General features: G+C 37.0%; 1 protein-coding gene across 1 annotated transcript in view; it reads right to left on the reverse strand.

The window, feature by feature from the left end:
• Positions 1–13,908: 13,908 nt before the first annotated feature.
• The window catches only part of LOC149532857 (uncharacterized), a 47,163-nt gene continuing 44,872 nt past the window's right edge, over positions 13,909–16,199 (reverse strand). The window contains exon 5 of the mRNA XM_089805775.1: positions 13,909–14,087. Coding sequence (XP_089661901.1) covers positions 13,909–14,087 — 179 coding nt within the window. The remainder of the gene's footprint in view (positions 14,088–16,199) is intronic.

A 16,199-nucleotide genomic window follows, 5' to 3' on the forward strand; every position in this document is an offset into this window, starting at 1 on the left:
CAAGTCAAAGGTCCATTATTGAAATGGCTATGTTGTAGTAGAGGGAATCAACTCTCTAGCTAGAGCATGAATTAGATTCCCATGTAGCTAACACTGATTGTAGGACCTAACATACTTGATAGCTTCTTTCTCCATTTTGGGCCAATAGTAACTAGCTCTAAGGAGTTTGCGAGCTAGTGTCAAGCCATTGGAATGAGATCTGCAAATGCCCTCATGAATGTCAATTAGTGCATGTTTGGACTCTTTAGGTTCTAAACACCTAAAGAGTGTTCCGTCAAGACCTCTCCTATATAGATTGTTAGCAATAATGACATAGTGTGAAGCATTATGAATTAGATAACATTTCCCATTCCGAGTCAGACCTTACAAAATGGTTTGATTGCAGAGGTACGAATAAATGTGATAGTAGTGGGATGATTCTTGTCTTATAATAGAAAAAATCATCTTAGAATCAAGGGTGTCATAGGCTGGGTAGTGTAACACTTCCACCAAGAACTCATGTTGAAGATCATTTTCAAACATTTGTAACAAGGAGGCCAAAGTAGCCATGGAATTAGTCACTTTATTATTTGCTCGTGGAACTTGTTGGAAGGTGATGTGTGCAAAATACTTCTTTAAGTCATCAACCATGCACTTGTAAGAAATTAGTTTCTCATCCTTTTTTTGGTACACATCATTAACCTGGTTGATGAAAAGCTAAGAGTCACCAAAGATATCTAACTGATCGAATCTCCATTTAGCTGCAATTTTCATGCCATTGATCAAAGCCTTGTATTCAAAAATGTTGTTTGTACAAGGAAACATAATCTTGTATGTTTTGGGCAATAAGTATCTCTATGGTGTAATGAAGAGTAATCTAGCACCTGATCCTTGTTGTGTAAAGGACCCATCAAAGAACGTAACCCATGTGTGGTGCATGAGTGTTAGAATCGACTCATCTAAGAAATCAATGTTCATTGGTAGAAGACTTTGCATGGGTGCATTGACCAGCTAGTTTGCAATCGCCTATCCCTTGATAGCCTTGCATTCAATGTATTGGATGTCAAACTCACTGAGTATCATAACCCATTTATCCAATCTTCCAGTGAGAGCCACCTTACTAAGCAAGTACTTTAGTGGGTCTAGTTTAGCCACGAGCTGCATAGAGTGGGAAAGCATGTATTGTCTCAACTTCTGGGAAGCAAAGATAACTGCCAAGCAGGCTTTCTCAATAATGCTATAGTTCTTCTCATAAGAGATTAGTGTCTAGCTCAAGTAGTAAATAGCTCTTTCTTTGTTCTCATTATCTTCCTAAGCCAATAGGATTCCCAGAGACATTTTAGTTGCTGAAATGTATAAAAGAAAAGGTTTCCCTTGGATAGAAGGCATCAGGATTGGTGGATTGACAAGATATTGTTTGATCTATGTTAGGATTTTCTCACAATCTTGGATCCAATTTAATTTTACACCCTTATGTAAGGTCTTTTTGAAGGGTTGTGATCTATCTGCCAATTCTGAGATAAACTTATGAATAGATTGGAGCCTTCCCTATAGTCCTCTCATCTGACTAATGTTTCAAGGTGGTGGCATGTCCATGATTGCTTGTACTTTCTTTGAATCTACCTCAATTCCTTTTATAGAGATGATGTATCCCAAAAAATTTCTTGATGTGACGCCAAATGCACATTTCTTAGGATTGAGCTGAAGACTGAATTTTTCCATACGATCTAGGATGGGTCCCAAATCTTGTAGATGAGTATTGCATTTAGCACTTTTGACCAAGGTATCATTGACATAATCCTCCATGGTCTTATGCATCATATCATGGAAAATTGTAGTAACAACCCTTTGATATGTAGCATGAGCATTCTTCAAGCCAAATGGCATGACATTCCAACAAAAGGTTCCCCATGCACATGTGAAAGCCATTTTCTCCTAGTCTTCTAGAGCAATTTTTATCTGATTGTATCTAGAAATACCATCCATAAGTGTTTATATCTAATAGCTAGCCATCATGTCCACTATCATATGAATATTAGGAAGCAAAAAATTATCTTTAGGACATGCCAAGTTGAGATCACAAAAGTCGGTACAAACCTTGATAGATCTATTGTGCTTGGAAATTGGAACTCCATTTAGCATAATCAATTGCACAGTTGAAACCAACTTTTAGAATTTTCTCTAATTCTACTTTCACGAGCAATGCAACTTGAGGATGCATTTTTTGAAGCTTCTATTTAACTGGTTTGATGCTTGGTGCTATGGACAAGTGATGCATGATAAGATCAGGATCCAATCCTAGCATGTAAGAGTATGTCCAAGAAAAAAATATTTTCTTTTCTTTGAAAAAGGCAATGAATTCTTCCTTATCTTTAGGTGAAAGCAACTATGCCAGATGTATCATATGAGGATGTTCTTCTATGCCCAATTTAATTGGATACATTGGCTCTATCAACACTAATGATCTCTCTTGAAAGTGACTGAGAAGTGCATCAAATATCTCATCTGCGGGTGCCTCAGAGAGGTTTTCACCCTTGCATACGTCTTTTGTTTTTACTTTTTTGGGTTCTGACACTGCCACAATGTGGTTTTCACCATTGGAACTTTTGCATTTTTTCTTTTTAATTGTATGACTAAGATATTTGATGTCAGCCTTAGTCATGCTAACACTCTGCTCATTGGTGCAAGATGTTATAGGTTTGATAGTGTTTAGGTAACAGGTGGGAGCATAGTCATTCTGGAACATGGGGACTTCACTAGATGCATTAGGGTTCTAGTTTATAAGCTCAAGATGTGTGAGTGAGAGAGTGGTGGCTAGTTCAATTGTGTTCATAGTATAGTCATTAAGTTCTTGGACCAGCAATTCGAGACCTACGGTGACTTCATCCACATATGTGTTCGAACACCTTTGAATATGAACATCAGCAATTGGCAACTCTAGGACACTATTTGGATCAGACCCATGTGACCTCACCCTATACATTTCACCCACTTTGATTTGGTTTTCATAGACATGCACTTGATCAATGTCTTTATCAATAGTTGCTTCTAAAAGAGAGTCGGCCTCATATTCCTTAGAATCAGTGCTACATGGTGAGAGATTATAGAACTCCCCAATAGTGATAGGGACATACTTGCCTTCATCCTCTGGGTTCTTACACAAATACTCAATATGTAATGACTGACTAGATTCTCCCTTTTTTGAATGATATTTGAGTTTCTTATTATTGTCCTCAAAAGAATCACTAGTATCATCCATAGTGCTAACACGTGACACAAAATCATCTGGCTCAGTGAAGAGTTTAGCAAGATCATGAGGAATAGGATGAGGATAGGAATCCTCCTCATCATATTCTTCATCTCAAGTATCTAACTCAACTTGTGACTTGTTTCCAGATGAACTCTCACGTTCTGGTATGAATTTATTTGGTCCCAAATGGAAAGGAACCTTAAGTCCTAGGCCAGTTGTATCACTATTGCTTCAAGCTATTTCTTTGATGGGATAAATTAGGCCATTATTATTGCATCCAATAGGACCAGTTCCCTTGTAACCAAAATGCTTGATAAGCCTAGACCAGGCCCATATTTCTTAGGAGTTATTTCTCAAGCTTTCTTTGTTAAGTCTATTGGAGCCTCTTCTCTGTAAAGCCATGCAACAATGGTTCTATTTTCACTTTCATCTTCTAAGGGAACTATAACCTTGACAAAAGTGTCATTATACTTGGTCTAGGGTATCAACACAAATGACTTCTTTGCCTCTAAGGGTCTCCCATAATGCTCAGGAGACTCTGGGAGAGATGTTAATGATAGCACTGGTTCAATGTGGTACTCTCCCATGCTAGTTTCTTTCAATTTGAATGACTGCTCAATTTGTTTCAGCTTATTGTCATGATAATCAGTGGACTCATGGTTAGTAGGGATGAAATTTTCACTAGCTTTGAGCATATTGTACGTATAGCTAGTAGTGATAGGAATAGTAATTTTAGAGCCATGAAATGGGAACTTGATGCATTGGTAGTATGTGGATGGAATAGCATGAATCTCATGTATCCATGGCTCTCCTAACAGAATGTTGTATGCCAAGGGAATGTCCAGCACCTAATAGGTGACATCCCTTTCTACAAGACCAATGAGAATGGGTAAAACCAATAGACCTAGAGACTATCATTCCACTTTGTCATATGCCTTGATGGTGATCCTATGTCAAGAATTAATAGAGTCTTCAGAATAATTCAATTTACTAAGGAGAACAACAGAGACAATATTTAGGCCGGTGCCATTATCAATGAGTACCCAACGAACATGTGTCTGATGGATCATAACCTCAATGTGTAAAGGTTGATTGTGTGGGTGACTCAACAAGTTATCATCCTCCTTGGAGAAGGTCATAAGATAAGGCAAGGTTAGGTGACATACCATGTATTGGAATCACTTAAGATCAAGATCTTGAGGAACATTTACCTTAGTAAGGGCTTTGTCCAGAATCTACCTATGAGCAGTTGGAATTTTGAGTAGCTCAAAGATGGAAATCTGAGCATTAGTTCATTTCAATTGATCAAGAACACTATAACTAGTTGTTGTTGAGTTTGTTGTGAGTTTTGCACCTTTACTAGATGGACCAGCAAGGGCTTTGTCTGTGTGTTTTACAAGATAAGAAGTAGAAGGCGCAGGGCCTTTAAGCACCAACTTGACATGAGAGTGACTGATAGCATTAGCATAGTGTTGTGATGGTTTATTATCCATTATGTTGAGAGTAGGGCCCCTCAAGAAAAATGATTTATTAGGCTTGTTGTTATCTTGTTTTCTCTTAATGGTAATAACATCACAATATTTAGAATCCATAGGTTCAACCATGTTGATGACATTGTCATTATTGGAATATTCATAGTTGACCTTGTTGGATTGTGGTTTCAAAGTCTCTCCTTTTTCATAAGCTAGGAAAGGCTCTTTGAATGCCTTTTGGTCTGAGTTTTTGTTATGCCCATCTACCACAAGATCACCAGCATCAATCATGTCCTAGACTTTATGGTGCAAGTTTATGTAGTTGCTAGTTTTGTGTCCCTTATTTTGGTGATACTCACAAAATGAGGTTTCATTCCACCATGGTGGTTGTGGTTGTGGATCATAGGGATGAGGATTGTCCATTGGAGAAATAAGCTTTTGTTGTAGCAATGTTTTGTAAATCACATACAGAGGTTCACCCAAGGGTGTGTATTCTCACTTAGGGCGTGTGGCCTAGGAATTTCTCATTTTGTTCCTGGATGTCTTGTTGTTAGGAGGAGGTTTCTTAGTGTTTTTGGCCATTTTGATGTTATCTGTGAGAATAAATGCCACTTTAGTAGGTTTGGGAGTGACATTGTCAATGACTTTATTGTGTACAATTTCTCAATTGTTGTTGACATATTTGGTTTTATCCTTGTTGGAAGTAGAACCTTTTTTTGTGTCCTTCTGAAGAGTAAGTTCACCTTTCTTGACCATAAATTCCTTGATGTAGATAACCTATGTGATCATGTATTCAAAGGTATGTGGACCTTGAATTTGGACTCTATATCCAAAATCAGGCAGGAGGTTGTTAGTGAAAATGTCAAGCTTCTCCATTTCTAGAATTTTATAGGAATACTTAGTGTATAGTTGTCTCCACCATTGGAGAAATGTGAGAAAAGGTTCTCCAACTTTTTGCTTAAGGTTGCATAGATCTCAAATATTAATAGGGTGTTTTATGTTATGAGAGTACTACTAGACAAATAGAAAGGCAATTTCATGAAATGTCTTGATACAGGAGGTAAATGTGAGAACCACTCCAAAGCTTGACCACCTAGGCTTCTAGAGAATAAATGCATGAGATATGTTTGATCATGTATAAAATCCATAGACAAAGCAAAAAATTCTTGCAAGTGATTTTGGGGATCAGTAGTACCAAAGTACTTTTCGTACTTGGGTAGCTCTATACCTCGTGGGAAAGGAAGCATGTTTATGCTTTTGTCAAATGGAAATGGACAAAGAGCATCCAATGTGTATGTTTTCATGGGTTTCTCTTTCTCATTCATCATCTAAGCCAGTTGGTCTTGCATTATTTTCAATTTTTTTGGAGTTTAGAAGTGTCAATTTCTTCTTCAGGTGTGATAATGGTTTCCACATTGAAATGAGAGGGCAACTTAGCTCCCTCTTGGGCAAGTTCAAGAAAGTACTTTTCTTTTTCTTCATTGAGTAGTATTCCCATGAAATTTTGAAAGTTTTTGTCTTTCCAACATTTGGCTATATTTTTAGGAAGTATTTCCACCTCTTCTTGTTCTTCATCAGTGTCATGGTCTTTCTGTTTGTAATTCCTAGGTGGTTCTTGATGTCTGCTATGACTACCATGTTCAAGTTCATAATTAGCCATTATGGGAATGTGTTCAATTTTAGTGCATTGTGATTGGAAAGGTCCTTTGAAAAGGAAGTCAAATGTTTTCTTCAAGGGTTTGGCCCCTTCATTGGTCTCAGGATCCTCTTGGTATAGAGAGTTCATGGTTTGTTGCAGATTTATAGAAAATGTTTGTTGAACTCAAGATGATTTGACAAGTGAGGGAGACTTTGAAGATGTCTCACTAGATGAACTAGATGTAGACTATGGAAAAAAAGGAAGGTGGCCTCTACCATGATTACAACCCTTAGTATGACCTTGCCTAAGTCTAAGAGGATAAAATATGTTGTTGCTTCTTGTTGCGACAGTCATATACAAGGAGAAGAAGCAAGAACCTAGACAAGGGCCACACTAAAACTTAGTCTCAATAGGACAAGGTAAGAGTATTGTATACTAAGGTCTAACTAGTCTAATTTGAAGGCTAAAATAGCCAAAGGTTATGACTATCATAACACAAAGTATGACAAGAACTAAGGAACAAGAATCTAGAGAAGCAAAAGATAAGACTAGTCAAAATGCTAACCACAAATCTTTAGATAAGCTAAATGCTACTAATTAGAACTATGTACAGACAGAGAAGAGACAACTCAGTGCAAGAAGCTAATTGGATGTAGATCATAGATTGGTTGAATAAGCTGATTTAATAATTTTGGAATAGGATCTTATGCAAAGATACTTTGTAAGCCATGTGAGAAAGTTCACCAAGTCACACGAAGACTCATGACAGTTGTTTAATTTCACAAAGAGACTTTCTATGGCTTGCATGAAGACTTTCTATGGCTCGTGCAAAGAAGTGATAGGACAACTAAGATAATGGAAAGATCTCACGGGGGTATATGCAAGATCTTGCATGAAGACCTAAACCAGTTCGTGCAAAGACCTAAATCGATTTGTGCAAAAAGATGAATTCTCGCACAAGAAAGTACAAGTATATGCACAAAAATCAAGACTAGATTAACAACAGTGTTGGATTTCAAAGAGATTTTTAGATTGTTTGGATAGATTAGATAGATTTGTCAGATAAATTTGAATGGACAAATAGTGAGGTTAACTCAGTAAGACAATTGGATAATGTTTCAAGATTCAATCAAGGCAATGTGTTTGAACAAGATAGTGGGAAGCAAGCAGTAGTTGAAAAAAATCATGCCAAGGGTAAAGCAACTCGACAAGATAGGGGAGTCTTGACCTTTGTTTGTTGTAGACAATTTTGGACTCATTTATGACTCGAGAAACAACACACTTTTATCCCTAAAAACAAAAATTTGTAGAGAAGGAAAAACCTTTGTCCCACATTTTATGTGCATGCGTGTACCTCACACAACCATGTCACCCCCTAGAGGGTGCCCATGTTATTGGTATATTCAAAGGACTCAATAGTATATATTGAATGAGCACCTTTGCGGCAAGGGATGGGCATGTATACCACCTTCAAATTTCCAGTAGCATGCCTATGGTGAGTTCTACAAGAGAGATTCTCCCCCCTCTTTGTACAAAGATTATGCCTCCTTTCAGAGGTGAACTGGGTGGCTTCTAACTAAGAGGTTTTTACTTGGCTTTTTTTTTGTATTAATTACTAGTGGCTATGGAAGCAGATTTGAGACCAATAGCCCACACCAGCATCTAAAAGTGCACACACTTACTTAGCAAGACTGGGGTCGGTGCTATTAGGAATAAGGTGTCTCAACCTTGTATAATTCCTATTCTTATTATTTGTTTTGTAAAATGTATTTCTTGCAAATAATGTTGATGTGTTGACATCTTGAATTGTGTGTAAGGAGATCATGACTAAAATGGTTATGACAGATTCCTATGACATGTAAGAGCTATGTTAGGAAGATTCAATGATAGGTGAAGACATGTGGCAACTAAGATATTTGAGTACTATACACTCTACCCCAATAGTGGGGTTCGGGGTTCCTATTTTCTCAGAGAATGGTAAAACCCTAATATGGTTTACCTTTTGGGAATAGCCCTAAAGTGAAGTGCATGTTATAAGCATTGCGAAGAGATGCGATGTGAAAAAGGTGTATTATTGGTACTACAAGTAGCTACTGGAGTCTTCTGTTGTTGATGTTGAACTTACATTGCAAGTGTATTGTAACCTCGTGTTGAAGATAATACATTATGCAGGTTCTGAGGAAGAAGTTGTATTCTGTATGAATGGAGGAAGGTGGATCCTTAACAGATCATTTAAATGCATTTAATCTGCTGGTTGCATAGTTGACATCAGCTGGTGTCAAGTTAGAGGAGGAGGATCATTTCTACACACTGTTGTGTTCTTTACCGGATTCATGGGACCATCTTGTGATGGCTCTTAGAAGCACATTAGTCACCTTCAAAATGGATGATGTGGTGTCTTCACTGCTATCAGAGGAGATGTGGAGAAAGGCTTCTATTTCAGAAAAAGAAGCCCTTGTTGTTCGTGGGAGATCCATGGAAAGAGGAAAGAAAAATGACAATAAGCCTAACAATAAGGGTAGATCCAAATCCTGTGGGAAGTTAAAGACTTCTAATAAGTCCAAGGAAAAATGTTAGAACTATGATAAGACTGGGCACTTCCGTAAAGACTGTAAAGAGCCTAAGAAGAAGAAGAAAGCCTCAAATTCTGGTTCTGAAAAATCTCAAGAAGATGGCGATGCATTCATCGTAGCTTTGGCAGCCCATGCATATGATGATGTGTGGTTGGTTGACTCAGGTGCATCTTTTCACATGACCTCTCATCGAAATTGGTTCTCAAGATATGAAGAGTTCGATGGTGGAAAGGTGTACTTGGGTGATGATTCTCACCTAAAGATAGTTGGACATGGAAGGGTCACTATCAAATTTCCTGATGGACGAGTAAAGGGAATCAATGGAGTTATGCACATTCCAAGTTTGGCACAAAACCTATTATCTATAAGTATGCTGAATGATGTAGGTGTGCAAGTTGTTTCTTCTAAAGATGGATGTAAGATGATGAGAGGAGCTATGGTGCTTGCTAAGGGTACTAGGAGAGGTACTTTGTTTTAGCTTGATGCAGACATTTCTCAGTGTAATAGTTCTTCTATTTCAAAGAAGAGAGCAGCTATCACTTCATCCCCACCATCTAAATGAGATGTAAAGAAGACTGTGGTTAGTGGTTCTGATGGTAGTACAACAAGTGTACCTAAGGGTGCAAACACTTTGGAAGGTAAGCTTCCTATAGAAAAGACAATGTTATGGCATTTGAGATTTGGTCACATTGGTGAGAAGGGTCTCAGAACCCTAAAAAATAAAAATCTCGTTGAGGGGTTAAATGATTGCAATCTTGAGTTTGACTTTTGTGAACACTGTGTATATCGTAAACAAAATCGTGTTCAGTTTTACTCTAGTTATCACAAATCTTTTGATGTTTTGGATCTTATTCATTCTAATGTATTTGGTCCTGTAAAAGTTCCTTCAATCTCCAAGTCTGTATTTTTTGTATGTTTCATAGATGATTACAGTAGAAGGATATGGATTTATTTCCTTAAAAGTAAGACACAAGTCTTTAGTCAATTCAAGGAATTTAAAGCCCTTGTAGAGAATCAGACTAGTAAGAAGATTAAGTGTGTGAGAATTGACAATGGTGGTGAGTTTTGCTTAGCAGAGTTTGAACAGTTCTGTAAAGAACAAGGTATCAAGAGGCATAAGAAAACTCTGTATATGCCACAAAAAAATGGAGTTGTAGAGAGAATGAACAGGACACTTATGGAGAAGGCTACGAGTATGCTTAGTGGAGTTGGTTTAGAACAAAGGTTTTGGGCTGAAGCTGTGGCCACTACTTGTTATGTGGTTAATAGATCTCCTACATCAGCCCTTGTTGGTAAGACACCCATGGAGGTGTGGTCTGGTAAGAAGCCTTCAATTAGACATCTTCATGTTTTTAGTTGTGAAGCTTATGCACATGTTCCAATGGAGAAAAGATCTAAGTTGGAAAAAAAAGATGTTAAATGTATTTTCATTGGGTACAATGCTGGTGTGAAAGGATACAAGCTTTGGGATCCTGTGACTAGTAAGGTGTTGTATAGTAGAAATGTTATTTTTAGAGAGCTAACATCTTCTCCTATTGTGCTACAACCAGATGAAAAAGAAAAGGAAAAAGATGTTGTTCAGTTGCCTCCTACCCCTGAGAAGACTGAACAGAGAGACCATGTTGGGTCTAATGATGAGGAGAGCTCTAGCAACTCTGATAGTTCACAAGAAGAGGAAGAACAACCTCAACCTCAGCCCTTGAGGAGATCCAAAAGAGAAAGAAAGCAACCAGAAAGGTTTGGTTATTCTATGTTAGATTCCAGCTGTGGTTTTGCTTTGATTACTAACACTGATGAGCCTAGATCTGTGAAAGAGGCTTTGGGATTGGAAGATGTAGGTTCCTGGCTTGAGGCTATGGATGATGAGATGGCTTCATTAGAGAAAAAAAAAACATGCTACCTTGTACCCCTAAAGGGAGAAAATCTATTGGATGTAAATGGGTGTTCAAGAAGAAATTCTATGCAGATGGCAGTGTTGAAAGGTACAAAGCTAGATTGGTTGCAAAGGGGTATTCACAGGTAGAGGGAATAGATTATGGTGAAATATTCTTTGGGTATTCACAGGTAGAGGGAATAGATTATGGTGAAATATTCTTTCCTGTTGCAAAGTTGACATCCATTAGATTTCTATTATCTCTTGCTGCATCATATGTTTTAGAGATAGAATAGATTGATGTGAAGACAACTTTCCTTCATGGTGATTTGGAGGAAGAGATTTATATGTCACAGCCTAAGCACTACATTGTTAAAGGTAAAGAATCCTTAGTTTGCAGATTAAAGAAATCTCTATATGGTTTGAAGCAATCTTCTAGGATGTGGTACCTTAAGTTTGATGCCTTTGTGTTGTCAATTGGATTTGTAAGATCGAAATCATATCATTGTGTTTATTTCAGAATTGAAAATGATTGCCTTCTTATTGTTGCATTATATGTTGATGATATGTTGCTGTTTGGGAAGGGTAAGGGTATGATTTCTGATTTTAAATCTCAGTTGTCAGCACAGTTTGAGATGAAAGATCTTGGGGTAGCTAGGTACATCTTGGGTATGGAAATCAGTAGAGACAGGTCTAACAGAAAACTTTGGTTGAGTTAGAGTAAGTATGTGAAGTCTATGTTGGATAGGTTTAGCATGGCAGATTGTAGACCACTATGTGTTCCTATTCCGATGGGAACAAAGTTATCTGTAGATGATTGTCCAAAATCTGCTAGTGAGGTGGAGGACATGAGTAGAGTACCTTATGCTAGTGTAGTTGGCAGTCTTATGTATGCTATGGTCTATACTAGACCAAACATTGCCCAAGTAGTGGGAGTCCTAAGTCAATTTATGGCTAATCCTGGACGAATACATTGGGATGCAGTTAAGTGAGTATTCAGATATTTGAGGGTTACATCAGATTACTCCATATGTTATCATGGTAACTCTTCTGGATCTCAACATTCAGTTTTTATTCATGGGTTTGTGGATTTAGATTGGGTAGGTGATATTGACCATAGGAGATCCACCAGTGCTTATGTGTTCACTATGTTTGGTGGTGCCATTAGTTGGATGAGCAAGCAACAACCTGTGGTTACTTTGTCCACTACAGAAGCTGAGTACATGGCTACTACTCATGCTTATAAGGAAGCCATTTGTCTTAAGATATTGTGTTCTGATATTGGTGTTGATGCAGAACATATTACTATTTGGTGTGACAGTCAGAGTGCTATTTGCCTTGCAAAGAATCCAACTTTCCATGCCAGAACGAAGCACATTGATGTGCAGTATCACTTTGTGAGAGATATGGTGGAAGATGGAAAGGTAAATTTGGAAAAGGTAGATACTGTGAAGAATGTTGCAGATGCATTAACGAAACCAGTGGGCATTGAGAAGTTCAGATGGTGTTCGGAGTCTATGGGCCTTTTGGTCTATAGTGGTTAGTTCTTGTTATGTTCCTGTTGCTCTTACAAGGTGTTCGACAAGTGGGAGAATGTTAGGAATAAGGTGTCTCAACCTTTTATAATTCCTATTCTTATTATTTGTTTTGTAAAATGTATTTCTTGCAAATAATGTTGATGTGTCAAAATCTTGAATTGTGTGTAAGGAGATCATGACTAAAACGGTTATGACGGATTCCTATGACACTTAAGAGCAATGTTAGGAAGATTCAATAGAAGGTGAAGACATGTGGAAACTAAGATATTTGAGTACTGTACACTCTACCCCAATAGTGGGGTTTGAGGTTCCTATTTTCTTGGAGAATGGTAAAACCCTAATACGGTTTACCTCTGGGAATAGCCCTAAAGTGAAGTGCATGTTATGAGCGTTGTGAAGAGATGCGATGCAAAAAAAGTGTATTGTTGTTACTGCGAGTAGCTACTGGAGTCTTCTGTTGTTGATGTTGAACTTGCATTGCAAGTGTATTGTAACCTTGTGTTGAAGATAATACATCGTGCAAGTTCTAAAGGGGTGGGGTTGTTTTACCAAAAGGTTTTTCCCCACTGAAAAATCCTTGTGTTATGTGTTCCTTTCTCTGTCTATTTTCTATATGCATGGTTGGCTGCAATAGTGTTGTTTACATGATATTGAATCTGTAAGTGTAGAAGATTTTAATAGGATTTGTATCATACTTTCCTTATGAGATTAGTGTAGGAAGCTATTTCTGCACCTGAGTTTCCTGATAGGTGCTGGTCAGTGCAACAAATAGAGCTTCCCCTTGATATGCAATATCAAGAATCAAGGGAAAGAAATTAATTTGGCTTTGGAGTCTTTCTCTCTACAAAGAATCTTGATTATAGTGAGTTGGAATCTCTGAAAAAAGGAGTGTTCTCACTTGGGTCATTCTCGGAGGTTGGATCCCTCTGGTAGGCCCTCTAAAGGATTGACTCGAACTAGTGGTTTGATCGCAAGGGTCTAAGTTTTTGATTTCCCCCAAGAGGAAAGAGCATACTCCTCTACCTTACTTTCTTTCCCAAACATGAAAAATAAGTTAATTTACTAACTTAGCTTAATCAATCCTGACTTGTCCCTCCTCAAGTTCTAATTCCATAAAAGGAAACCATCATCTCTTCATAGAAAATGACCCATACTAGAGAACCACTAAGCTGTTTGCCTTCTTCAGAATGCCATCTTTTAGAAGTGTCTAGGTTTCTGATTCACCCTTGGTCATGACCTCCAAGTGGTGAAGAGCATAATCCCCTATTCTTCTGTCTTGCACCCTAGGAAGTTCACAAGCCCCTAATTAATCTAGTTTGGAAAGCAAGAAAAGAAGACATTGTTTTGTGAGTTTTAAGTATAGTCTTCGTCAAACGTGTCTTCAATAATCATTTTGTAAGAAAATAGTTAGTCCATGTTTGAGTGGGTTGTATAAATAATCTTCGACAAATCATCCTATGGACAATAGTTAAGCTACAAAAAATTAGAGAAACAAACAATACATATTCTGAGAAAAAACACAGTAATGAAATGAGATAAATAGCCTATTAAAAGTATAGAAATTAAAGTTTTTGTTTCAAGATCTCACACAAAATCTCTACCAGAGCCATGCAAAATCCTTTTATGGCCCATGTGAAGAAACAAGGTGTTGTGTGAAGATTCATGCGCTGGGGCACTTTCTCGCACAAATCGAAAAGAGTCTTCGCATGAGAATCCAAAATCCTTGCGCGAAAATGAATTATCTTGCACGAAGATTCCAAAATCTGTATAGAAAGAGAGCTTAAAAATTAAATAAAAATGTAGAGAAGGCCTAAGAACTTGATTTTCTTGGCCCCACGGTGGGTGTTAGAAATGTATGCATGAATATGCAACCTCTATTTAACACACACACTTCAACATGGTCCTTATTTGTGAATTCATCCTAGAATGAACATGAGATTGTTTGCCCAAAAATAGTCCAACAAGGTGACCTGTTGCCTTCTATCTAAAAGGATTTTTCTTATTAGATATCCTCAGATTCGAGGTGTAAGAAACCAGACCCTCTAAGAACAAAGGATTTAAATGCACTTAATCTATGTGAGAATGCAATGTAGTCTATGATGAGATATGCATTTAATCTAAGAAAAAGTAAAGGAAATTAGATTAATCATATGCATATTATAATAAATGAGATTAAACAAGAAAATGAAAGTCTTATGAAAGTAGTGAGATCAAATGAATGCACAATCCAACAGTGATTTGATAACAATTCAATTCAACCTTCTTGATGAGAAATTGTGAGTCCCTTAAATAAAATTCTTGGAATCCATCAACAGGTGAGATCAACATTGATCGACGGTTAGGATTGAACCAAAGATTCAGTTAAGATGGAAACATCCTTGTGTAGGTGAAGAGAACTATTTTTGATCTGAGTGTGATGGGCAGTCAATTGAACTTTCCATGAGTGAGAGAGTAAGTTAATTGGATTGATTCCAATTTGAGAGAGAGTTCACTTCTGAGTTTCTATATTGAACTAAAGAGGAGATTTTAGGAAGAATATTTAATTCAATAAAATGAGATATGCTCTCATAAATACCTTTTCTATTTAATTAAATAATTTCATTTAATTAATTAAAATAAGCACATTTATTAAATTAAATAAATTTAATTCCTTAGTACATTAGCCTTAGGGTATAATTTAATTTAATTAAAGTATAAATACTTAATAATTAAATTAAATATTAATCAATAGGTTTCAATGCAACTAATATGAGTAAATACTATAGGAATTAAATAATAAGCATGATGAATGCATATTAGGGTTTTCTACATCTAACAATTAAGTCAAGTAGCGATAATTAGAATAAGATTCGGTTAGAATAGACCAGAACTGGTATGATGGCAATGAGCCAATTTTGGGGTATTACAGGTTAAACCCTTATCTTCCAAGTGCTTATGCTCAAGTTTAAGAACACCATTCACACATAATTCACCTAGGGCATCATCCATGTCTAGGGTTCTAATTTCTTAAATTGCACACTTAAAATGAGTTCAAATATAATTAATGAGAAGTACCTTAGAAGGGATTTGCGATTGTGCTCCATTTGGATTGATGGTTTCCAAAATTGTTAGTACAAGTTTAAAATTTGGTGGTTTATATTTGACTCCTTAGACCAACATTTTTGACCCTTTCTTTTCCTTGCTACTATTTCTTGATGCTACCATGGCTACTTTTCAGGTTATGGAAAACTTCAAGATATTTAACTACAAATTTTGCTCAAAATTGATTAATCACTATGGAATTCACTTGATCGCAATAACACTTCAACATTTTGGTGAAAAATGATTTCAATTTCATACCTTTTGATAACATTTTTCCATTAATTCTTGGTACAAAAATAGTTGTGATGACATCATTATGTGTGACAAGCTGTCATCCATTATCTATTCAGATCACTCGGTGAATACTTCATAACTCAGTAACCAAACATGTGTGACTAGTTACTCCCAACCTTGCTTGGTGGAGTCCATGACCCAACCTTACTCAGTGATAACTGATAGTAATCTTCTATGATCCCCTTGTATTTTAAATACTGATTTGGATCTTCACTTCCTTTTCAATTTTGGAACTGTTTAGATGTGACCATAATAATGCAGTTCCAATTCTTACTTAAGAACTTAGTTGGAAATGGTGGAGTCACCCACTTCTTGAGTGACATGGTCATCATTTCTTGGACTAGCTTCCTTGGTGGATTTAGGAATCCATTGCTTCCTTATTTACTTTCTAATGTTATCTCCTTTTTCTTTCTTCTCATCTTCAATTCTACCTATATTCATGCAATTCTTGGCTAGATGACCAAGTTCTGTACAAGTGAAACATCTTATGGTGTATCTCT

Source organism: Cupressus sempervirens, chromosome 10, assembly GCF_028749045.1.
Source record: "Cupressus sempervirens isolate cs-2001-9-10 chromosome 10, ASM2874904v1, whole genome shotgun sequence".
Taxonomy (NCBI): Eukaryota; Viridiplantae; Streptophyta; class Pinopsida; order Cupressales; family Cupressaceae; genus Cupressus; species Cupressus sempervirens.